This window comes from Schistocerca gregaria, chromosome 1 (assembly GCF_023897955.1).
Source record: "Schistocerca gregaria isolate iqSchGreg1 chromosome 1, iqSchGreg1.2, whole genome shotgun sequence".
NCBI lineage: Eukaryota > Metazoa > Arthropoda > Insecta > Orthoptera > Acrididae > Schistocerca > Schistocerca gregaria.
Genome location: NC_064920.1, coordinates 830,151,202 through 830,175,924, shown reverse-complemented (window position 1 = coordinate 830,175,924; position 24,723 = coordinate 830,151,202). Strand labels below are relative to the sequence as shown.

The window sequence follows — 24,723 nt, the reverse complement described above, 5'->3', positions numbered from 1 at the left end:
GACACACAGAGTGAGAATACTACCACAATCAAACCTATAGTTGGGTCATTCTGTGTCAAATGGTCCAACTTTAGGAATCATCTCCACTTTACTGCCTCATATTCTATTCATATCCATTGAGTATCTGCCTATACATGTTATAGGTAATTCCATTATCAGTTCAGTCAACCAGGGAAAGCAATGGGGAAAATCTGTGTAGACACAAATTTTTGTAGTGGTGGAGAAGAGTGTAATGAACACCATAATAAAAATCGTGACCGGTTGGAGAGGGTTGGAGGTGTGGCAGGCATTTAAAGGTCTTCTTATGTTTATGTGGACTAAGTAAAAAATTGTGGTTTCTAGTGAAAATCTTTCTCGGTAGTACATTAAATTTCCTACAATTATGGTCCTATTCATTTTTCCCTCGGGCTAACAGTTTCTGCACTGCAGGGGACAAAAAAAACCACATATTATTAAAAGTAGAGTTTTAACTTCAACAACCAACCAACCAACCAACCATGAATCATTGGCAACTCAGCGTGCACACACTCCCAGGAGGGGTCAGAGGGGGTCTTTATTTTCCACAAAGTGTGTTAATACACCACTGAATACAGAGGCTAGTTGCAAATAATACAAATGCAAGAAAAGCTAATGAATACATTATGTATAAATCTCTGCACACTGTTCTACAATGCTAGAGAGAAATGGTTTCTTAGTTGTCCCGTACAGCAACTGTAGCGTTCAGCGGGAAAATGCAATTTCCCTCACCCCAAGTGCTGCTCACTTTTCAGCTTACAGACCGAACATACCGCCCCAACAAAATAACTTCACTGAGCTTGTGTTTATACAGTGGAGTTATTTACAGTTTACTCAGTGAGTATTTATTTTCATTTTTTAAATGAGCTATTATGTAAAAAAGCTCAACAGCTGGAGTTGTTAACTGTTTGTCACACGGAAAACCCTGCTCTAAGTGTTTGACGAAGTCTGTTTCACTGTCTCCATTACTAATGCCTGGAATCTCTTTCACAAGTTGCGGGAAGAACAGACCACCACCAACACCACCACCTCCCCCCCCCCCCCCCCAATGCCCCATGACCCTGTTCTCCCCTTGCCCCAGCCACCAGGTCTGGATTTTTAGTATGCTATACATGACACACTGCCCCCGCCCTCCCCCCTACCACTATACAAAGGTTTGCAACTACACCAATGTTCCACACAGTCAATATTTTTCGGTCTTCGTCAACTGGTTGGTTGGCTCGTTAGTTTAACAGAGGGGGAGAGGGACCAAACTCCTACATCAACGGTCCCTCGTTCTGATTAAAATAATTCCACAAGGGTGGGAGTAAAATAATCGAGACATACAAAACACAGCTGGAAGAAAGTAGGAAACCACAAGAATGCCAGAAGGGCAAGAAAACCACAGAGAGACTCCACCCTAAAAGCACTGTGGTGGAGGACACAGAGGGACAAAGGACGTGTGCTAAAACTTAGATCAAATGATAAAACCCACCCATCCAAATAAAACGTAATACTAAAGCTGATGTTGAGGCACTGTCGCCCAGCACCAAAGGTAGGGTGCTGGGTAATTTAAAAGTTGCTAACTGGGCTGTATTTATCAGCAATTAATACGTAGTACCGTCTTTAGTAGCCCCTTATGTCAAAATTATCAAAATTTTGGATAGTACCTGCAATACAAGTTCTATTTACTATACCAGAAGAACTCAGTCATCAAGACATTTTACCATAAAAAACTTTAAGTTATTTGCTGAAGTGATTGTCATAGAGCTCTGCTTTTGCACGTGTTTTCTATTGGTTTCTTTTTGGGGTTTGCAAAATGTAACTTCCAGGAGTGGGTGGTTCTTAAGACAGGGCTAATCAATGATAAAGTTAGTTTCAGAAAAAAAGTTGATATTTAAAGAATTTTGAATCCTTATATCTTGGAATGCCACCTCTAGTGCTGCTCTTTCAGCATTTGTTAAAAACTTTATTATTATTATTATTAATTTCCTGTAAGACACCGTATTTTAGTTCTGGTATATCTCTACACAAGTCAAAATTTATCTAAAATATTTTCAAGCAGAATTTTATAATAAAAGAAAAGCAACTGTTTATTGCTTCATTGCTTTTTCCAAGTTGAAAAATTTATTGTATTGCAGCCTGCTGAATGAAAAATCTCATTTTTTATACTTTTACCCTATCAGTTACAAAAAACACACAAACTATTTTTGACAGTGTAAGACAGATCCTTGATCAGATTCTTTCCTTTTCCTGGTGTAGCAAAAATACTAAACCTGTTATGCAAATTTTGGCTGTGTTCATCAGTTCCTTGGAAATTTCAAAAACTGCAGCTGTCTTTGTGATGGGCCAACTGTCTGGTACCAATGCTAGATTTTAAATTTTTTCAAGGTACCTTAATGTTCTGACAAGAATCCAACAGAGTGAGTACAGCTTTCACACACGATTTACTGAACCTGAGAGCTGCTGTACTTCATTGAATTAAAACCACTTGCAAGTGCTATTTTATTAGTTATCAAGTTCTGTACATGATAGACTTTACACTTGACAGTTGGTTGGTTGGAGAGGGATTAAAGGGCCGAACACTGAGGTTATCAGTCCCTCAATCAAGGATTCACTCAATCATGGGAAGAGAGACTCCAACCACGTCCGACCCTGCCAACTGATATACGACAAAGACAGCAACAAAGTAAACAATGTCTTCTCATTGAGATATCCAGAACAGTAAATGGGAAAAGTCTAAAATGTATGGACATCAAGTGGACCATCATTAATAAAACAGGATGAGAGAAATAGTTAACGTAGCTGGTGGGAATCCCAATGGTTCTGCATGCAGAGTGAGGAGGCCTTCCTATTGCTGTCTTACCCCCAATCCATAAGAAGCAAAATGTTAAAGAGAGGGAGAGCACCCACTACTCAACAGAATGCTACCTGTAAATAGAAGAACAGAGCATGGCAGAAAATGAGGCAAACTGCATCTCTAGCAATTAAAACACAGGAAAAGGGGAATAGCACAGGGAACAGGCAAGAGAGGCAAGGTTGAGGGTCCCCCCAGCCACAGCATGCCATGGGAGATGCCCCCACCACATTATAACTGAGAATAAAACCCACTGTCACATAGAAAATGGAAAAGCAGTTCAATTGTCTGTGAGTTGTCCACCAACATAAAAAGCAAAGAAATCTGAAGATCACACTTAGCATGCACAGACACAAGAAGAGGCCAGTTCCCCATAATATGAACAACTGTCTCCACAGCCACATTGTGATGGTGGCTTTTACGGAAAAATAAATCTGAGCTTGTCTGACGACTGATGCAGAGACAACATATCAAGTTGGATTTCTTTCAGGAGGAATGGATGGAGAGTGGCCATGAAGCAGTAGTCACCTTGATTATGTGGAGTTTATTAGAAGAGGCAACAGCCAACCAGATGTCATTCCAACTCTGAGTAAGTAAAGGTCTTGTTTGCACACTCAAATCTGCACCTCGGATCATCAATATGAATGGGGACAAGTGATCATTTCTCCATCCAAATGGTCAATCAGTTCATGCCCTGGGATACCAACTAGACTTGGGACGCAGAGAAAAACAACTAAGCAGGCAGTATGACCATGACCAAAGAGAAGGTCACGAATAACAGAGACCACAGAGTGACAACAGTAACATCGATCAAAGGCCTGAGGACTACTCAGTGATTCACTACATATTAAATGCGGTGAAGAGAGAGCTCAGTTACGAGCTATGAGCAGCAGTGAAAATGCAACTTATTCCCAGCAATGATGTTCCTGACAAGCAGGAGATGAAAAGTATATCCAGTCTTATTCATGGTTTTAGAGACATTACTGCAAAAGGTGGCAGCACAGTAGCACTTCTGAAAAACTGAAAAGTACAAATTACAGAAAGGTCTTGTAATAGATCAGTACTAATCTGTGGCCTGGGTGCCAACCTAGAAGGGGTGTGCAGTAAAATATGGACAGTACATTATAAGAAGGTGACAAGTCCTGGCAGAGGGCTGTGAGGTGGATTCCACCTGGTAATCCCACCTGAGGAAGGGTGTCAGCAGTTCCATGCCCTCGTATGCAAAAAGAACAGCATGTGTTGGAAGCTCAAGAAATTTTTGAAAGGTGTTTACATGCGAGACCAAAAATTGGTACTGTCAGAACTAAAGAGGGAAGAAATATCCATGATTTCAGTAAGGAGACAAGTCCAAAAGGTGCCAGTGGCCAAACAAACTTTACAATGATGGGCAGGGTCTAACAATTGCAAAGCTGAAGGTGCAGTAGTCATAAACCTGGCAACCACAGTACAAGCAGCTCTGGACCAGAACCTGATAGGTACAGAGAAAAGTAGCATTATCCACACCCCAAGAGGTATGCGCAAGGAAGCACTGAGTGTTAAACTTCCACATGCAGCTAGCTTTTAGAGGACAAATATAGGGCAGCCAAGTCAGTTTTTGTCAAAGATCAGCCTCAAAACATCAAGACTATGCACGAATGTTCAAGCACTGGATACCTAAGTAGAGTTCTGGGTCAGGGCGTACTGTGGAGTGACAACAGATATGCGTGTCCCACATTTTTGCAGGGGAGAACTGGAAACCATGGAACAACGCCCAAGCAGGGGCTAGTTGGATCGTATTCAACCAAAGCTAAAGTGGGAACTGTGCCAAATGCAAAAGTTTCAGACATACATTGTGGAGGCAACCATCGAGCCTCTTGCACACTGATGGTGATGGCGAGCATGACATTCAGCATGAGTCCAGCAGGATGCCATCCATTTGGATCTGTGGAGAGCTAAGTGTAGCACCAACTCCAGCCCAAAACATCCGGTGGGATAAAACTGACAATCAAAATTCAGTAAGGAGCCTCTAAAGTCCTGGTCATGGATGGTAAGTAAAATGTGACAGCACCAAGCAGTTTGTTGGTTGGTTGGTTTAAAAGAGGGGCAGGGGCAGTGGGGGGAGGGGGGGGGGGGGTAAACTGCTATGTAATCGGTCCCTCGTTCCAATTAAAATAATTCCACGAGAGTGGGAATAAAATAATCGAGACATACAAAACACAGCTGGAAGAGAGGAGAAAACCATAAGAATGACAGAAGGGCAGCAAACACTAAAGCAGACAAAATCGGACAAGAAAATCAGAGAGGCGCAAAAAAGCATGTAGAAGAGACCAAACAAGAGAGCAGATTACCGTGGGTGACTGAACATGAGAATAGAAAGGAGAAGCCAGCCACTCTGCAACACACTAAAATCTCCACCCTAAAAGCACTAACGTGGAGGACAAATTGGGAAAAAGGACATGCGCTAAATCTTAGATCAAATGATAAAACCCACTCTCACGAAGAAAATGTAAAACTAAAGCTGCTGTTGAGGCACTGTCGCCCAACAGCAAAGGTAGGGTGCTGAGATGCCACCCTGATGCCACCCACTCCACCATGGGCCCTACCCACGGGTGCTACCCAGCCGCAGCAAAGGCCACTTGGCAGGATGGCCATTGCCGGGAGTCCCAATGCCCCAGGGTTACAGGCATCTACTCCTTGCTATAAATGGGGAGTTAACGATGCAGGCATCAGCAGAGCGATCCCTGTGTGGTCAGGAGGCTACAACCGACAGGGTACATTGCACGTGGCGGCCCAACCACAACGGACTGGCTATCATGCTGGATATCAGGCACAAACGAGCTAGAAGTCCATTATCATCGACAGCGCAGAAGGCAATACTGCACAGAGGATGGAGGAAAACACACCCAGGAGTGGAGGGTACCTCACCCAACGGCTGGAGAATGAGTGGAAGTGCAGATTCACGTCAACAAAGGATGCGAGAGGTCTCGGCGCATGATGGACACTACGCATTATGTAAGGCGCCCTTCTCCAACTGGCTCACTCTTCGGGAAAATTTTGAATAATGGAGGTCAAACACTACAGGGGACCAACTCATAAAGGCTGAAAAGAGTGGGACCCCTTTTAGCCGCCTCTTTCGACAGGCCCATTCTAACCCCGGACTCCGAGGGGGGGAGGGGGGCACAAAGCAGTGATATGCCTTGTGTAGGTCAAAGAAGACTACAATGAGGTGCTGACGTTTAGAGAAAACCTGTCGGGTTGCTGCACAGAGGAGGGTGACTTCACCCAACAGCTCGAGAATGAGCAGAAGTGCAGATCCACGTCGACAAAGGATGCGAGATGTTTTGCTGTGGATCACCCCTGAAACCAAACTAATAGGGGATGGTTGACTGGTTGATTGAGGGGAAGGGACCAAACAAAATAGTAATGTCATCGGTCCCATGACCTAAGATTGCAGAAACCAAGGAAGGAACAACACACACGACAGTCCAAGGAAGGAACAACACACACAACAGTCCAGTCAAGAGGTAGGAAAAATGGGCAAGCAAGGAGGTAAAAGGAATGTTGGCACAGCAGGAAGAGGATAGACCAGGAGGGGGCAGGGGAGGCAACAGCAGCAACACTCTAGGAATGCTACAGACATTGAGGCACTAGCACTGCCATCAATCCTTCCTGATCCCCACGCCATACAACAGGGGCAACATCAGGGGAAACAAAATGGCACAAAAGACCAGACAAAACATATAGAAAAGGCGTGGGTGGATAGTGGGGGGGGGGGGGGGGGGCAGAAAACACAGCCAGTGTGGAGGCAAGGCTAAGTCCTCCATAACCAACCGCAACAATAACCAAGGGACTCCAATTCCATAGGGAAGTTCACCGACTTAAATCTATGAAGGTTTAAATCCAAAGGTACACACACACATCATCCAAAATTATGCTAAACACAGTCTCTGAAAATTATTTTGAGCAGTTAGTTAATGAGACCGCTTGAATAGTAAATGGTTGTGAAAAAGCACTTGGCCTCTTAGCAACAAATAATCCTGAGGCAATAACAAGCATCAAAACGGATCCAGGAATTAGTGAACATGGTCATCATAGCAAGACTGAATACTGTAACTCCCAAATCCTCCAAAAATAAACAAAATGTATATAGCTACTCAAAAAGCCAGATACAAATTCACTTGATGCCTTCCTGAGAGACAATCTCCTGCCCCTCCAAATTAACAAGGTTAGACCAGATGTGACTTGAATTCAAAGAAACAGTATCAACAGCAATTGAGAGATTTACACCAAATAAATTAATAAACTACAGAGCACATCTCCTTGGTAAACAAAATGTGTCAGAAAACTTACAAAAAACATGAAATAAAGAATGCCGGATTTAAATGAACAGAAAATCCTCAAGATTGGCGATATTTTGTAAAAGCTCAAAATTTAGCACAGGCTTCAATGAGAGATGTCTGTAATTGTCGGTCATCTTTCAGAGTACTGCTGTGAGATGTGAGATTCTTACCAGATGGAATTAATGGAGTACATCGAGAAACTTCAACGAAGAGCAGCACATTTTGTATTATTGAGAAATAGGAGAGAGAGCACCATGGACATGATACAGGATTTGAGGTGGACATCATTAAAACAAAGATGTTTCCATTTGTAGCAGGATGTTTTCATGAAATTTCAGTCACAAACTTTCTCCTCCGAAAGCGTATTTAATGCGAAGGGCTAAAACGTGGGGACAGTCTAGCAAGATATGAATCACTGTGAAAAGGGCTCTGCAACTACACAAAGGGTGCAGCTCATTGCAGAGTAAAAAACGTTGAGTCAATACAGAGTGAGGTGGCGCAGTGGTTAGCACACTGGGTTCGCATTTGGGATAGGCATTACCAAAGGATGGCGAGGATAGCAATGGTCGAGAGTTTGTTGGCTGCTTAAGGAGTCACTATAGATGAGGAGGGACTCACCTGCGCAGGAATGGATATGGTTAAGTGCGTGAGAGAGGGCTACCAACTCTGCAGTGAAAACACTGCAGCCATCCGACAAGGAGCGTTGTTTAGTATGTCCAGCATGAGCATAAGTGAAGCCAGCGTGACCATCTACCATCAAGCCATTAGTGTAGACTATCTCTGAGCACTGGAATGTGCCAAGAGTAGAGAAAAATTGGTGGCAGAGGGCCTCAGGATGAACTGAGTCTTTTTGGACTTGTGATAAGATCCAGACAAAGCTGAATCCAAGTTATGGACCATGGAGCTGTGTATCAGTGGACCCAAAGGAAAGGTGGTAGAGAGGGAAAAAACTCAAGAAGGGACAGATCGCAGACAGCTATCACAATCCCTGAGCTGCCCACCGCTGTGGGAGATGAATTACCCTGTTTGGGAGGAGCAGGCAGTAATTCGGATGCTCAGGTGAACTAAGAACATGTGTGGCATAAGTAACAAACAGTTGTTGGGGCCTGATCCACAATGGAGGGACCCCAGCCTCAGTAAGTAGGCTGTTCACAGGGCTAGTTTGGTAAGATTCTGTCACAAGCCGAATCCCATAGTGGTGTATTGAGTCCAGTATCCACAATGCTGAGGGCAATGCTCAACCATATGCCATTCCCCCATAATCAAGGTAGGACTGTCTCGGAGCTTTATAGAGCTGCAGAAGAGTAAAGCAATCTGCAACCCAGCTAGCATTACTCGAGCAGCAATGAGTGTTAAAATGCTGCCAGCACTTTTGCTTAAGTTGACAAAGATGGGGAAGCCAAATTAGCCAGGTGTCAAAGACCAGTCCTCAAAAGTGATAAGTCTCCACTATGTTACAGAGTTGGCCATCGAGGTAAAGCTCAAGATGTGAGTGGATAGTACAACAATGATGGAAGTGCATGATGCAAACTCGGCAGCTGAAAACTGAAGCCGTGTGTGGCAACCCATGACTGCCTTTCACATGGCTCCCGGCAGTCAGTGTTCAGTAACACCAATACTTGAGGTGCAAAAGTGAATACAAATACCATCGGCATATATTGAAGGTGATACTGAGGAATCCTCAGCTGCTGCAGTTACCACAGACGCCTACTGCAGCAGCACCTCTGCAGACAGACCAGCGACATGGGTTGCCAACTCCACTGCGAAGTCAGGGCGATGCAAGAGTGTTTACTAGCAAGTACCACAGTTGACAACAAACTCGTAGGTACACCCAACGTCCATCAGAGGGCAGCAACCAGCAGCAGGGGAAGGAGCGCGATGATCAACGAACTATTTCTTGACAATTGTGTGTGCAAATAGTCCTGGAAATATCCTGCCACCCGGGGCTAGATAAGCCAGTGCCCTGCCATTCAGCAGGCAGTTCTCGACTCTGCTGAGTGCGGAGAAGATCGACCAATACAACAGTGTGCCACCTCAACCATACTCTCTTTTCTGCAATGATTGTGAGACATTGCTTCTGTCATGTTAGGCTATCTTCGAGCTGCTAACAGCTGACTTCGACATGGAACAGTTCTACAGGTATCGAGTCGAAGGGAACTCTGATTATAGGAATTAGTTGTTACTTGTTTGATCCACTAAAAGGGATCGTTATTGTTTTGTTGGTTCTGAAGAGTGTGTTACTGTTGGTGGTTTACTGTAATTTCCATAATAAAATAAACTGGCAAAATGGGTTGGTTCTTTCTCTGTAGATTTAGCAATTAATGGCCACTATAAAGAGAGGAACACTCAATACAGAACCCTGCAGGACCCTATTCTCTTGGATATGGACTGAACTGCAGAAAGCATCAACTTGAGCCAGGAAAGAACAGAGCGACCAAAAATTCTTTATGGCAATCAGGAGCAATCAAAAGCTCAACAGTTAGCAAACTCTAGGTATACCGAATTATCAGTGGTGGAGCGGCCTTGATGGAAACCGTCCAAGGATGGAGCCAGGAGGTCCCGAGACTCAATGAGCTAGTACAGCCACCAGCTCACCATGCCTTTGAGCAACTTGCACAGAGCTTTGGTGAGGCTAAAGGGGGCAGTAACTGTACATATCTAGCAGGTCCTTACCAGGTTTCTGCAATGGAACGACGACGCTTTCCTGCTGTCACAATGGCAACACACCCTCGCTGCAGATGCGGTTGAAGATGGCAAGGAGGTGGTGCTGGCAATCCACTGAGAGATGTTTAAGCATTTGATAGTGAATATGGTCTGGCCCTGGAGCTGTATCAGGGTAATGGGCAAGGGTACTATGGAATTCCCATTCACTGATGGGGCATTGTATGGCTCAAGGTGGCATGTAGTAAAAGATAAGCACTTTTGTTCCACCCACTGTTTTAGGATACTAAAGGCAGGTTGGTAATTCTCTGGTATATACGTTCGAGCATAATGTGCAGCAAACTGTTCAGCAATTGCATCTGGGTTGATACAGGTAGCTTCATTTGTTTAAGTTCCAGATACAGCTGCAGGGGTCTGGAATCCGTAAAAGCGTCTGATGTTTGTCCAAACCTGAGGTGAGGTATGTAAGCAATTGGTTGGAACATACTGTTCCCAGCACTCCTGCTTCCATCATTTGATTAGTTTGTGGGCCTGAGTACAGAGAAGTTTAAAGACAATGAGTTGCTCCATCAATGGGTGCCACTAATGGCCTCAGCAGTTTCTGGTGACCACCAAAGCACTGTCTTGTGGCAGGGGCACGGGGAGGGGGAGGAGGGGGGAAGGGGGACCAGAGGAACAGGGTAATGTCAAGTCAGCAGCAGAAACAATGGTCACAGTCGTGATTTGGACCATCACATTGATATTGCCATGTGGTGGAGACCCAACAGTGGCAGTAAAGGTGAAACCATCCCAGTCAGCCTTGTTAGGAGCCCACCTGGGCAAGCATCCAGTATAGTGACACTGGGGTAGGGACAGGAAGATCACTAAATGATCACTACCACACAGTGTCATGAATTTTCTAGTAATAGATGGTAGAAGGCCAGGGCTGCGGACTGAAATATCAATGGCTGAGTAGGTGCCATTAGCCCCAATGAAATGTGTGGAAGCACCAGTACTTAAAAGACGAAAGCCTGAGCTGTGTTAGTAGATGTTCGACATCTTTGGCATGGCCAGTGTTCATGGTTCCACCCCACAGGAGGTTATTGGCATTGAAACATCCAAAATTAGGAAAGGTGGGGAGTGCAGCCTATTCATTTTGAGAGGTTCTTCACCATCTTGTGGAAGATAGACATTGCCGATGGTAATATCCTGTGTTGCCTATACCCTGACAGCAGCAGCCTCTGAAGTTGTTTGGAGAGGCACAGATTTGCTTTATACAGAGACAAGGATGGACAGACAGAAAAACAAACATAAACATATACATACATATGACCGTATGTACATACTCCACCTGACACCTTGTCACATTCAGTATGGTTCTTGTTTACATCCCCAATACCCATGAAAGGCAGGCGTCTGCAATACTGGAAACCAAGTTTCCTGAAGAGCAATGCAGAAAGCACATGAATTGCTTACGAGTCGTCAGCCAGTTGGCGAAAAAAAACTGCCGCAATTCTACTGGAGGATTAAGCTTTCGATGTACTGGGAGGGTGGGAACTGAGGAGGCAGTTTATGGTCCATGGTCACCTGCTGCCACCTGTTGAGTGCTTGTGGTCTGTGTGTTCATTGGTTCTGATGCTCCGGTGAGATCCAGGTCCTCTGAGAACACTACGATCTCAACCTCACCCTCAGAATTGGAACTTTCAAGAAGTGGTGGTGTGGTGGGCCACCAGATCTCCTTCTCCATGGCTGTCTTTGTCCTTTCATCTCAGTTCTCTTTTAGTTTCTCTGGCTGGGAGGGCTTCTTCGAGTTTGCCTCAGGAACGAATGATGATCATGAAGCCCTACAACCAACAGCTTATGACCCTGAAGGCTCACTATAGAAGTCACAGCTGGTGGGGTTATCGCCAGCAGAGGGCGACGTCTAAACTACAGCATAGGATGATATCATGTGCACAGAGTTTAGACAGTCATATTGCCTTTTTGCCTCTGTGTAGGTCAGTCTGTCCAGAGTATTATATTCTTCCTCTCTTTCTGAAAAATGGTGCAGTCCAGTGAACAGGGGGAATGGTGCTGTCCACAGTTGAAACAAATGCAAGGTGGGGCACAATGAACATTCATGTGTGACGGATGTCTGCAGTTTCAACGTGTGGGGCTGGCGTTACATAAAGAGGGCATGTTCCCAAATTTCCAACATTTGAAGCATGCATATGGGGAGGAATGTAGGGCTTATCGTCACACCGACAGAAAATCAAGATGGCACTGGAAGCAACCCTGTTGTCCTTATAGTCCCCACCTACACGCCTGATGAAGTGTACACCTCTTCGCTGTAGGTTGGTGAGCAACTCTGACTGCTAGAGAAGATCTTGACAGAATATAATCCCCTGGACCAATTTAAGCTCTTATGGAAGGGGAGGGGGGTGATGGAAACATGGCCATCATCCAGCTTGGCATAGGTGAGCAAAGCATGCGACTGGGCAGGTAATGCTGTTTTTATCAATACTGACCCATTCCGCAATTTGGACGTTCCCACCACTTCCCCAAAGTTGTCCTCTAAGTTCGCGACTAGAAACAGATGTTTTGTTGTCAAAGGATTCCCTATCAAACCTGGCACAAACTAAGTATTGGGGAGAATGTGACTCTCCTTGACCTTCAGCCCTTTGTTCCTCCAAAGGTGTAGCCTGAGAAGGGAACGATTTTGAGTCATGTCTCTCAGCATTATATTGCACTTTATCTCTCTTAGAGAGTGCTAGGGCCACTCAACCACCAGCATCACCAACTTCATTGCAGGTCATCTGCCCTGATGCCACTTACTCTGATCAGGGGCTCTCCCCATGGGCACCACCCAGCCACAGCAATGACCATATGGCGCAATGGCCATTGCTGAGAGTCCCGATACCCCAAGAAGAGGGTATCAACTCCTTGGTATACATGGGGAGTTTACAGCTCAGGCACCAGCACTGCAATCCCTGTGTTTCCAGGTGCTACAACCAAGAGGGTACATTGGCTGCCAAAACGATCCATTATTATTGTGGATGCAGGAAATGACAGCTCACAATGTCTGCAAAGCATGCACCCCAAAAGATGTCCTTGCCCAAAAAGCTAAATTACAGATGTAATTACAAATTACAGTTACATTACAATAATAGGTGCAGGAGGTCTCAGTACACAATGGATCATGGCGCAACATGTAGGGCATCCTTCACCAAATAGCCAGCACTCCTGTAGGACTCTGAAAGGTGGAGGTCAAACCCTAAAAGGGGATCATAAATAATCAGATCAAAAAGCAGGAGACTTCTTTTAGTTGCCTCTTATGACAGGCAGGAAAACTGCACGTCTATTCTAGCCCAGAACCCGTAAGGGAGGAAATATTGTTGCTTCAGTTAACTGAATCGTGGAATACAGCATTCACTGGCAGTGAGCCACTGACAGAATTCCTTTCATTTGGCACCATCTCCTACATGTTGATGTCAGCACACTGCTGCTGACATGAATGCAGACCCTGCTCAGTTCTTGAGCAGATCAATCAGATTTGTGCAATACCAAGTGGTGCAACAATTCTAGGGCTGCATTGTATCATTTCAAGAATGTTTTCATTTTCACTAAGATCTTGTTGGACGGGATGTTCAAACACAACATGTATGCTGGGAAGCGTACCACACTTATGCTGACAGTCAAACTGACTGCTACAGACCCTGCTATCAGGGACTCCTGATTAGGAAATCATCATTTGTATTCCCAAACAGTGACCTGGAAATCTCGTTGCAAAACCCGTAGACAAAGATCATGTCACCATACTCTGTGTGTGTGAAGATCTGTGGCATTACAGTGACCCATACTGTTTTGACTGTACGTGTAGCAACACTATACTACACTTGCGCAATAACTGTAGTACTGAAACATGGGGTAAACAACTAGAGGGCTGCAAATAGGGTGTTCTGCTCGCTCATACTTGTTTGAGCCCTCCACACTCAGGCATAACTTACTCTATTGGGAATGCTCCAAGCATTAAGGCTGTGGTCAAATGAGGTGCTGTAAGGAAGGTAGAGGTCACCATGTCTGGGGCACTCACTGCACTGCTGTTGCAACTGTTTTAGTTGCTTGCGTCACTCCTGACAAACACCCACCAGTTGATGGAACTCCACTCTCATCACTTTAGTTATGCTGTAGATATATATTACTGCATGATAGTATGTAACTGAAACACCATTTTGATCCATTAGTGAAAATAGCTTGCTTCACGTAACAATACAGTTTGAAGTTTCACAGGAAAATGATGTAATTACCAACTTTTGTCTGTCTAGTAATAAAAAATTACACTGCTGCTTTTTATAATACTATATGCTTTTCCGATTCAAATGTACATGTGCATATTCTACCACCTGAGAAATTATAAATCTGAATTGACTCATTTCAGATCATGTCTGCTTCATCCGTCTGAGGTAACGTTCTATGCCACACTAAAATTTCTTTTTCTAGCCAAATTTGAGATTGGAACACAAAACATTATTCTCCCTAAATTAGATAGCTTGGGAAGGAGACTGCAGTAATGCTTTCAGCTCTCGCACAGATCTTCATCACCACCAAACTATGAGGTCATTGGTCCCTTGTTCCCAGTAGGCCAATTACCCAAGGGGAAGAAGAAAACAAAGAAGACATATGGCACAATAACAGGAGAAAGGAAGAACCAGAACGACAACAAACACTACAATGGAAAAAAACAGGTCAAAAAAAGCAGAGAGACACAAAAAAACAGGGAGAAGAGATTAAAAACCAGAAAGCAGATTACCATGGCTGGCTGACCATGAGAACAAAAAAGGAGAAGCCAGCCATTCTGAAAAACATTAAAACCTCCACCCTTAAAGCCCTAGGGTGGAGGAACAGAGAGACAAAGGACATGCACTAAAACTCAGATCAAATGATAAAACCCACCCTCTAGAATAAAACTTAAAACTAAAGCTGCTGTTGAGGCACTGAGTGCCAACACTGAAGGTAGGGTGCTGGGAAAGTTAAAAGTCCGCCACACAGTAGCTAAAAGTGGGCACTCCAGCAAGGGGTGGACGTCAGTCATGGAGGAGGTAACCACGTGTGAGCCACGTATGGCCAATGCAGAGCCGACAAAGTAAAACTGATTTCCTGTGAGAAGCCTGCAGGGAAGACTTTCACACATCTGCAGTCTCCTTAATGACACGCAATTTGTTGTGCATACTCTTATGCCACTCCGTCTCCCAAAGGCGAAAAGCCTTGCGACATAAGTCAGAATGCAGGTCAGTTTCAGACATGCCCATCTACATGAGCGGTTCCTGCATAGCCTGTTTGGTCAGCCTGTCAGCAAGTTCAATGCCTAGGATTCCAACACGTTCTGGGGTCCACACAAACACCACTGAACAACTGGACAGTTGGAGGGCAGAGATGGACTTCTGGATGGTCGCTACCAAAGGATGGCGAGGGTAGCACTAGTCGATAGCTTGTAAGCTGCTCAGAGTCAGAACAGAGAAGGAACTACTCATCAGAACAGGAACAAATGTACTGAAGTGCACGAGATACGGCCACAAGCTCTGCAGTGAATAGACAGCAGCCAGCGGGCAAAGAATGCTGTTCAATATGGTCTCTGTGGATATACATGAAGCCAACATTACCATCAGCCATTGAGCCATCGGGGTAAACAACTTCAGAGCCCCATAACATGTCAAGAATCGAGAGGAAGTGACAGCGGAGAGCGACAGTGTTAACAGAGTCCTTAGGGCCATGCAAAAGGTCTGGGAGATGAACTGCCGCAGTTGGTAAAAGGAGACGGTAATTTGGATGCTCAGGAGAACTACGAATGTGTGCAACATAACTGGCGAGAAGTTGTGCATGTCAGCTCTGCAATGGAGGAACTCCAGCCTCCACCAGGACACTGGTCACCGGGCTCATCCTATAAGCTCCCATCGCTAGGTGAATGCCACAGTGGTGCACTGGGTCGAGTAAACGCAATGCTGAGAGTGCCGCCGAACTGTAAACCAGATTCCCATAGTCGAGGCGGGATTGAACAAGGGCTCTGTAGAGCTGCAGCAGCATAGAGCGATCTGCATCCCAGTTGGTGTTGCTCAGGCAGCGGATAGCATTGAGGTGCTGCCAGCACTTCCGCTTAAGCCGACACACGTGAGGTAGCAAAGTCAACCGGGTATCAAAAACCAGTCCTAAGAATCGATACAACTCCACCACAGTGAGTGGATCATCATTAGGGTAAATTTCTGGTTCTGGATGAACAGTGTGATGCTGACAAAAATGCACAATACATGACTTTGCGACTGAAAACCGGAAGCTGTAGGCTAGAGACCATAATTGCGCCTTGTGAATGGCTCCCTGTAGGCGCTGCTCAGCAATACCAGTACTGGAGGAGCATTACGAAATGCAGAAGTCGTCCGCATACAGAGAAGCAGAGACCAACGGCCCTGCATCTGCTACTAGAGCATTAATGGCCACTAAAAAGAGAGATACACTCAATACAGAGCCCTGCAGAACGCCATTCTCCTGAATATGGGGGAAACTGTGGGAGGCACCAACTTAGACATGGAAAGTACAGTGGATTAAAATCTGGAGCAGGCCCTGCACACCCCACTCATACAGTGAGGCAAGGATATGATGTCAATAGGTCATGTTGTATGCTTTACTTAAGTCAAAAAATATGGCAACCAGATGTTGGCGTACGGAAAAGGCTGTTCAGATGGCAGACTAGAGGGCCACAAGATTATCAGTGGTAGAGCGACCCTGGTGGAAGCCGCCCTGACATGGAGCCAGTAGGTCGCATGACTGCAGGACCCGACCCAACCCAACCCCCGACACACAATACATTCCAGCAGCTCACAGAGAACGTTGGTGAGGCTGATGGGCCGATAGCTCTCCATATCATGAGGATTTTTATAGGGTTTAGCACCGGAATGATGGTGCTCTCCCACCATTACGATGTAAAGACGTCATCGCACCAAATACGGTTGAAGATGATGATGAGATATCCCTTGTAGTCAGATGAGATGTTTAATCATCTGACTGTGGATCCGATCCAGCCCAGGAGCTGTGTTGGGCCAATGTTCAAGGGTGCTGAGGAGCTCCTATTCTGTAAATGGGGCATTATAGGGTTCACTGTGGCGTGTAGTGAAGAAGAAGACTTTTCTTTCCATTCGCCGTTTGAAGGTGTGAAAGGCTGGGGGGTAGTTCTCTGACACAGAGGCTCGAGCATAGTACTCATCTAAGTACTTGGCAATCACGTTTGCATCGGTAGAGAGCATGCCATTGATGCTAACTCCAGAGACGCCTGTTGGGGTCTGGTACCCATAAAGACATATGATCTTTGTCTAGACTTGGGAAGGTGGTGTATGGCACCCAATGGTTGACACATATCTCTGCCAACATTCCTGTTTCCATCGGCACGGAGCCGCTTAAAGGCTGTTAGATGCTCTAGGGAAGGGTGTCGCTTTATGTCGCTGTAGAGCACACTGACACTAACTACCTCAGCGACTCCCAACGACCACCAAGAGACTGTCTTTCACCAGGGGCACCCTAAAGAACAAGGGATCGTGTTTTCTGCTGCAAAAACTATCACTGTAGTGACCTGCTGAATCACATCAATGACACTACGTGGGGGACATTCAACAGTGACAGCAGAGGTGAAGGCTATCCAGCCTGCCTTGTTTAAAGCCCATCTGGGTTGACGCCCATGGGCATGACGCCAGGGGAGTGACAGGAAGATCAAGAAGTGGTCACTACCACATAGATTGACATGTGCTATCCAGTGGATAGATGGGAGAAGTCCTGGGCTGCAAATTGATGAACATATGGCCGAGTAACTACCATGAGCCACAGTGAAATATGTGGTGGCCCCAGTATTTAAGAGGCAGAGGTCAAGTTAGGAGAGTAAATTTTCGACATTTCTGCCATGGCCAGTAAGCATGGTGCTACCCCGGAAGGGGTTATGGGCATAAAAATCTCCCAAAAGTAGGAAAGGTTTAGGGAGTTGATCAATCAGTGCCACCAATACGTACAGGGGTAGCACGCCATGTTGAGGGAGATGCACATTGCAGACAGTTATTTCCTGTGTCATCCGTACCCTTACAGCCACAGCTTCAAGACGAGTTTGAAGGGGCACACTACATACCGAGTTTAGGACAAAAGCAAACTCCACCTGACACTATTATATTCACTATGGTTCTCGTAATATCCCCTGTAGCCGCGAACGGCAGGGATCCACATTGCTGGGAACTTGGTTTCCTGGAGGGCAATGCAGAAATCAGATGTAAAGCTTAACAGCTGCCGTAGCTCAGCCAGGTGGTGGAAAAACCACTGCACTTCCACCAGAGAATGACGTGATCGTGATACTGGGACGGCATGAAACACTCAATGAGGCAGTCGATGCCTCAGTGTCACCTTCTACCACAGATTTATTTCCTGAACAGGCTATATCCATTGTGTTTGAGGGTCTGGTGAGATCTAGGTCCTCTGCAGATGCCAGAATCTTCATTTCATCCTCAGACACAGAGCTTGTAGACAGCTGTGGTGTGGGTGCCACCACAATTCCTTTGGTCTTGGGGGTGTTCTTCCTGGATTTCTCTTGCTGATCCTTGGGTTTCTCTCACTGGGAGGGATTCACTAATTCAGTCACCGGTGCTGACGATGATCATGAAGCCCTACAACCAGCTGCTTTTGGGCACTTCAGCCACTGGCAGGTGTCATCTTTTCCACTAGCAGAAACCTGGGAAGGGAGTGTGACCCAAGGGACCCCTTCCTAGCGAGAGGAGTCAAAGAAGACTTACGCTTCTCCAGCTGAAAAGTGGGGACTGGTGTCCCCGATGGTTGGGGGGACAGTGCTTCCAAGGTAGGTGGTGCGGGAGCAACAGGGAGGGAAGTGCCCCCCCCCCCCCCCACCATCAAGGGGGAACTCAAGGAACTGATGGGGCTAGAACTTATCTCGTAGCGGCAGTGTAAGGGGTGGTCATAGCCACAGGATGTGGCACACAAATTTACTCTTGGGCTCAGTGTAAGTCAGGCGGCCCAGGGTCTTGTATTCCATGATTTTCCTTTCTCACTGTAAAATCCTGCAGTCTGGTGAGCAAGGGGAATGATGCTCTCCGCAGTTGACACAGATGGGTGGCGGGGCACACAGAGTATTGGCATGGGATGGATGTCCACAATCTTGACATGTAATACTGGAAGTACAGTGGGAAGAGGTGTAAGAGGTGGTCATAGCCACAGGATGTGGCACACAAATTTACTCTTGGGCTCAGTGTAAGTCAGGCGGCCCAGGGTCTTGTATTCCATGATTTTCCTTTCTCACTGTAAAATCCTGCAGTCTGGTGAGCAAGGGGAATGATGCTCTCCGCAGTTGACACAGATGGGTGGCAGGGCACACAGAGTATTGGCATGGGATGGATGTCCACAATCTTGACATGTAATACTGGAAGTACAGTGGGAAGATATACAGCCGAACTTCCAGCACTTAAAGCACTGCGTTGGGGGAGGGATATATGGCTTGACATCACAGCGGTAGAGCATCACATTGACCTTCTGGGGTAATGTGTCACCCTCTAAGGCCAAGGTGAAGGCACTGGTGACAAGCTGATTATCCCTCAGACCCCGATGGACACGCCGGTCAAAATGAACTTCTCCGCACTCTAAGTTAGGGCGCAGCTTTTCATCAGACTGCAAAAGAAGGTCCCTGTGGAATATAATACCCTGGGCCACAATTAAGCTCTTATGAGGTATGATGGTAACTGAAACATCCTCCAACTTGTCACAAGCAAGTAACCTTTGTGACTGGGCAGAGGATGCCGTTTTTATCAAGACTGACCATGACTGCATTTTGGACAAGCCCTCCACCTCCCCAAACTTGTCCTCCAAATGTTCTACATAAAACTGAGGCTTCATTGATACAAAGGAGTCTCCATCAGCTCTTGTACATACAAGGTGCCAGGGTGAATAAGGTTCACTGTCATCCTTAGCCTGACGTTACTCCCGTGGTGTGGCCAGGAATGAGAATGATTTAGGATCATACTTCCTTGCATTGTACTGAGACTTTGAACACTTAGAGACTGCTGGCGCTTGATCACCAGCAAGTGATGACATCCTACACTTCATCGTGTGTCATTGCCCTGATGCCACCCACTCCGACCAGGGGCCCTTCCCACGCGTGCCACCCAGCCACAGCAAATGCCACCTGGCAGGATGGCCTTTGCCAAGAGTCCCGATGCTCCAGGGTGACAGGCATTTACTCCTTGGCGTATGTGGGGAGTTAACAGTGCAGGCATCATCAGAGCAACTTCTGTGTTGTCAGTGAGCTACAACCAACAAGGTACATGTCAGCCCCACCACAACAGACTGGCTACTGTGCTAGATATGAGGTGCAAAGAATTCCATGGTCATTGTCGACACAGAAAACATCACTGCATAGTGGGTGGAGCAAAACGCACCCAGGAAGGTGTCCATGCTCAAGAGATGGATGATGAGCAGAACTGCAATGCCATGTCAAGAAAGTGAGCTAAAGATCTCAATGCATGATGGACGTGATGCACCATGTAAGGCACCCTTCCCCAATTGGCTCTCTTTGGGAAAATTTTGCAAAATGGAGGTCAAACCCCACAGGGGACTATCACATAAAGACCGAAAGGTAAGAGACTCCTGTTAGTCACCTCTTACGACAGGTAGGAATACCTCAGGCCTATTCTAACACCCCGGGCCCACAAGGGGGAATCTGTAAGACATGAGAGCAAAGCACATGCCAAAACACATGTAGCTGACATCCTTATCTGTCATTAATGAAAATCTCTTTCAAACATTGTAACAACTGATGACTTTTGCACTCAGGATGAAATTAAATTACTGTATGGTACTGGTGGCCAGGTGTACCCACCTGGGGCAGTTAGATTTGTTCATTTGAAGTTTTTTTGTTCAGAATCATTTCTATCAGCCCTCGTAGTATGTACCTTTTCCTCCTGACTCCCCCTATATAACCCCACCACTAATTCCACCTACTGAGGTACTGCACTAGCCTTGTATGTTCCATGTTCTAGTACATATCACTTCTTCAAGACAATATTTCTCTCTTCATTTACTAAACTTGTATTCTCCCACAGAACATCCACGACAGGAAATCTCTTAAGATTGTATCTGGCTGCTTTCTGTTAATCTGATCTGTCAGGTGCAACTCCTGGTGCTGTATGGCTAACAGGTAGTGATAGTATGAGCCTCTTGCTTTGTGTACCGTCCACCATGTTGTAATCCATTCTGGTGGCCCTCCTTAGGACTGTCACCCAGCCACAGGATATATTGGGCAAACAACCAATACATGCGAGTCCCCATGTTCCAGATATGCAGCTTAATCCTATACTTTTACTGGGAGTTGATTGCTCAAACACCAACAGTACAATCTCATGTGACCAGGAGATTATAGGCGTAGCGGTACTTGATAACCCCCAAAAGAGATTCGCTACCATGTTGGGATTTGGAGAGGTGATGGGTGGGTGTTAATAGTAATTGTGAGAACAATAAACTCTGGCAGATACTGCATGGAGATTTTTGTTCTTGATAAACCTAATAAATTTACACAATGAAAACACAGGAAAAGATAGACTGCTACTTACTGCAAAGAAAACAAGCCAAGTCGCAGACACACACAATTAAAAGATATGTACACAAAGCTTTCGGAAACAGCCTTCACCAACAAAAAAAGAAGCATTCACCACTCTTACACACAAGCAAGCATACCTCACTCACACATGATCACCAACTCTCACATTCTGACCAGAGCTGCTGGAGATGGTGATCATGTGTGCATGAATGGTGTGTGTTTCTCTTCTGCTGGTGAAGACAGTGGCAAAAAGCTTTGTGTAAGATTCCTTTAATTGTGCCTGCCCGCAAATTAATGTGTCTTCTTTATGGTAAGCAGTAATCTGTCTTTCCCTATATTGCTGATATTCCTACCCAGAGTTTCCACTGTTTAAATTTACACAATGGATATTTATGAAAATTTAGAAGTGTAGTTTGATGATTACCACTGCACATATCATGCTTTTCATTCCATAGAAAACATCAGCACTGTTGTTGAAAATATGTAACTTAGTGCAGAGAAGCAAATTCATCACAATTTGTTCATACTGGAGATTTTAAGTAGCAACACACATGAAATTCTAAACGCTCTACATGTTCGCCGATTAAACTAAACAGAAAGACAGAAATCAAACAAAAGCAGAATCTTTCACACCTTTCCTAATCTTAAACCAAAATGACACGTGACATTTCCACTGTGGGGATCTTACTCCCTCTGTGGTAGTGGCAAAAAGTTTCATATGAGGTAGCAGTGTACTTTTCACATAGTGAATACAAAATGAGATGAGGTTTAAGTGGTGCACACTTCACATTATTAGTGTATGTAGAGAGTATGATAGCATTTCTCAATACTGCTGTCACTAAAATTAATCAGAATTTCAGCAATGAATGTCTGACTGCATACAGGATGTCACATCATTACAACTTAATGAGAAACTTAATTACGTGAATTAAATTTCTATTTAATATTCATAGCTCTAATTAAATTGACATTAAATAATCACTGTACTGCAATGAAATACTCACAGATCTAAATAAATCACAAACTGTACAACCAAGTCAAACTTATGAAGCAAAAACACCTACACAGTAGTTATTTTTTTGTACAAAGATTAGTTAGATGAAATGTGAATATGAGTTGTTTCAGAGTAATGCCAAATCAGAATGTTGAAGTTATGCCCACATTCCACTCCCTCTGGCAATCCTTATTTACGATATTAACCAAATCATTTCACCTTGGCAATATCAGAAATCCACTTTGATTAATTACCTGTCCCTGCCCAGCAGAGTTCCACTAGGAGAGTTTGCTGTTGTTGCTGCTGCCCCTGCAGCCACAGCTGCCGCCTGCTGCTGCAGGGTATCCAGCTGCTGTGTGACCTCCCTCACCCAGCGACAGTTCACAAGTTCATGCAGATGTAATGGGGCACGACAGTGTGGGCACTGTGGTCTCTGCTCAGTTAGCCACCGTCTAATACATACGTAGCAACACAACTTCGAGCAATGAGGGCAAAGGTGTGCATCCCTCAGTTTCTCCATGCAGATGAAACATCGGAAAACTTCAGCCAGTGTCTGCGAATGGAAAGAGCTTCTGATTATCAGTGAAACTGGTAGCAGAATTTAAGGCTTTCAAAATATTACATTAAACTGCATCTATATTCTAATTTTTGTCAGTTACATAATTCAATACGATTTTTGGCAACAAGGAAAATCCCATTCTGGGTCACTAGCCAATCTTGATATTTAGGAAAAAGAAATGCAAGTAATTCTCACTGCAACAACACATCTTATACTCAGCACACAACAAAAAAGAAATTAAAAGAAACATGAATGTGGCAGACTTTCATAAGCTCACTGGACAAAATATTGATAACTCCCTTAGAAGAGCATACAGATGACTTTGAAGCACTGTAAATGGTGTGGACTGTCATGTGCCTCCCTACTACTGATGGCAGGGAGAGGGGAGAGGGGAGAGGGGAGAGGATCAGCTGAAATGACAGACTGGTGAAAAGAGCTATTATGTGGACATGCCCGTGACCATACCATGAAGTAAGTTTCAAAATTTGTCAGTACATCTACATAGCTTCTCAACCTGTCCACTAGACATGGTGCACTACTTGCAACTGTGTGGGCTGGTGTAAGGACAGTGGTTACAGAGAGATCATAACCAAAAGATCTGATTTCGTCAGTGGCTATCAATTGGTTTCAAACCATTCAGAAATAGAGAATGTTTCCGTCTGATCGCATGTATTTTGGTATGTGCATGCACAGCAGCATCAATTCGTGACAATGGGAACATCTCTGTGTGTCCAGTTTTTTCGATATTCGAATTTGAAATGTGCACTGCAACTGAAAATTCTGCCAGTTGTGAGGTGTGGTCTGTGATACAGTTTCTGTTGGCAAGAAACCTAAAACCCATAGAAATTTATCATGAACTGTACGAAGTGTACGGAAACAATGTAATTGCATTTGGTTTAAAAATGGCCGAACCAACGCTCATGATGAAGAGAAGAGTGGATGCCCAAACACTGTGACTGACGATCTTGTCACTAAAGTTGATGAAACGATTTGTGAATACCATCGCTTCACAATAATGGAGCTTTCAATTTCTTTTCCACAAGTTTCAAAACAACCACTGAAGAAAGCTGACGTCAAAAATTTTGTTTGTGCACAACTGTCCGACCTCACACAGCAAACCGCACTAAAGAACTCTTTACTTCATTCAAATGTGAAATTTTCCCCTCATCCGCCCTGTAGCCCCAATCTTGCACCAAGTGACTTCCACTTGTTTCCGAAGATGAAGAACTGGCTTGCAATGCAGCACTTTGATGACGACGTGGAACTCTAGGTGGGCGTGACTCGCCGGCAGAATTTTACAACAAAGGTCTTTCAGAGCTTGTCCACCGCTACAATAAGTGCCTCAATGAGTTTGGTGACTATGTGGAAAAGTAGTATGTCAGTCGCTCTTTCAAATGTATATAATAAAATATATTTCTTGTACTTAAGTTCTTTTTAAAGTCAAAATGTTGTCTACTTTCTGAATATACCTCATACAAAAGGCTGTTATGAGTGAATGCAGGTCCATCTTGACCAGTTTCCGAACAAAGATTGTGATACTTTACAACAGGTTACTGCTCAAAGCTGCAGAAAGCTGGATGTCTTGAATAGGCAAAACAAGAGAGATAAGGATAGTAGCTAATTGGAGGCATATAATGGCGCCTGAAGAGTTAGTATTTCTCCTCTTTCTAAATAGTGGGAGGCACTATACACACCAACATCCCACTGTGAATTTTAGGCTGCTCAGTGCGAAGTTCAAACCAGAGGTTGTACTGTGAC

At 44.9% G+C, this 24,723-nt stretch overlaps 1 protein-coding gene across 2 annotated transcripts in view; it reads right to left on the bottom strand.

The window, feature by feature from the left end:
• Positions 1-24,723, bottom strand: part of LOC126271981 (E3 ubiquitin-protein ligase TRIM37-like) — a 265,524-nt gene that overhangs the window by 228,443 nt on the left and 12,358 nt on the right. For both annotated transcript variants that reach the window (XM_049974450.1, XM_049974459.1), the window contains exon 2: positions 22,661-22,959. In XM_049974450.1, coding sequence (XP_049830407.1) covers positions 22,661-22,959 — 299 coding nt within the window. The remainder of the gene's footprint in view (positions 1-22,660; positions 22,960-24,723) is intronic.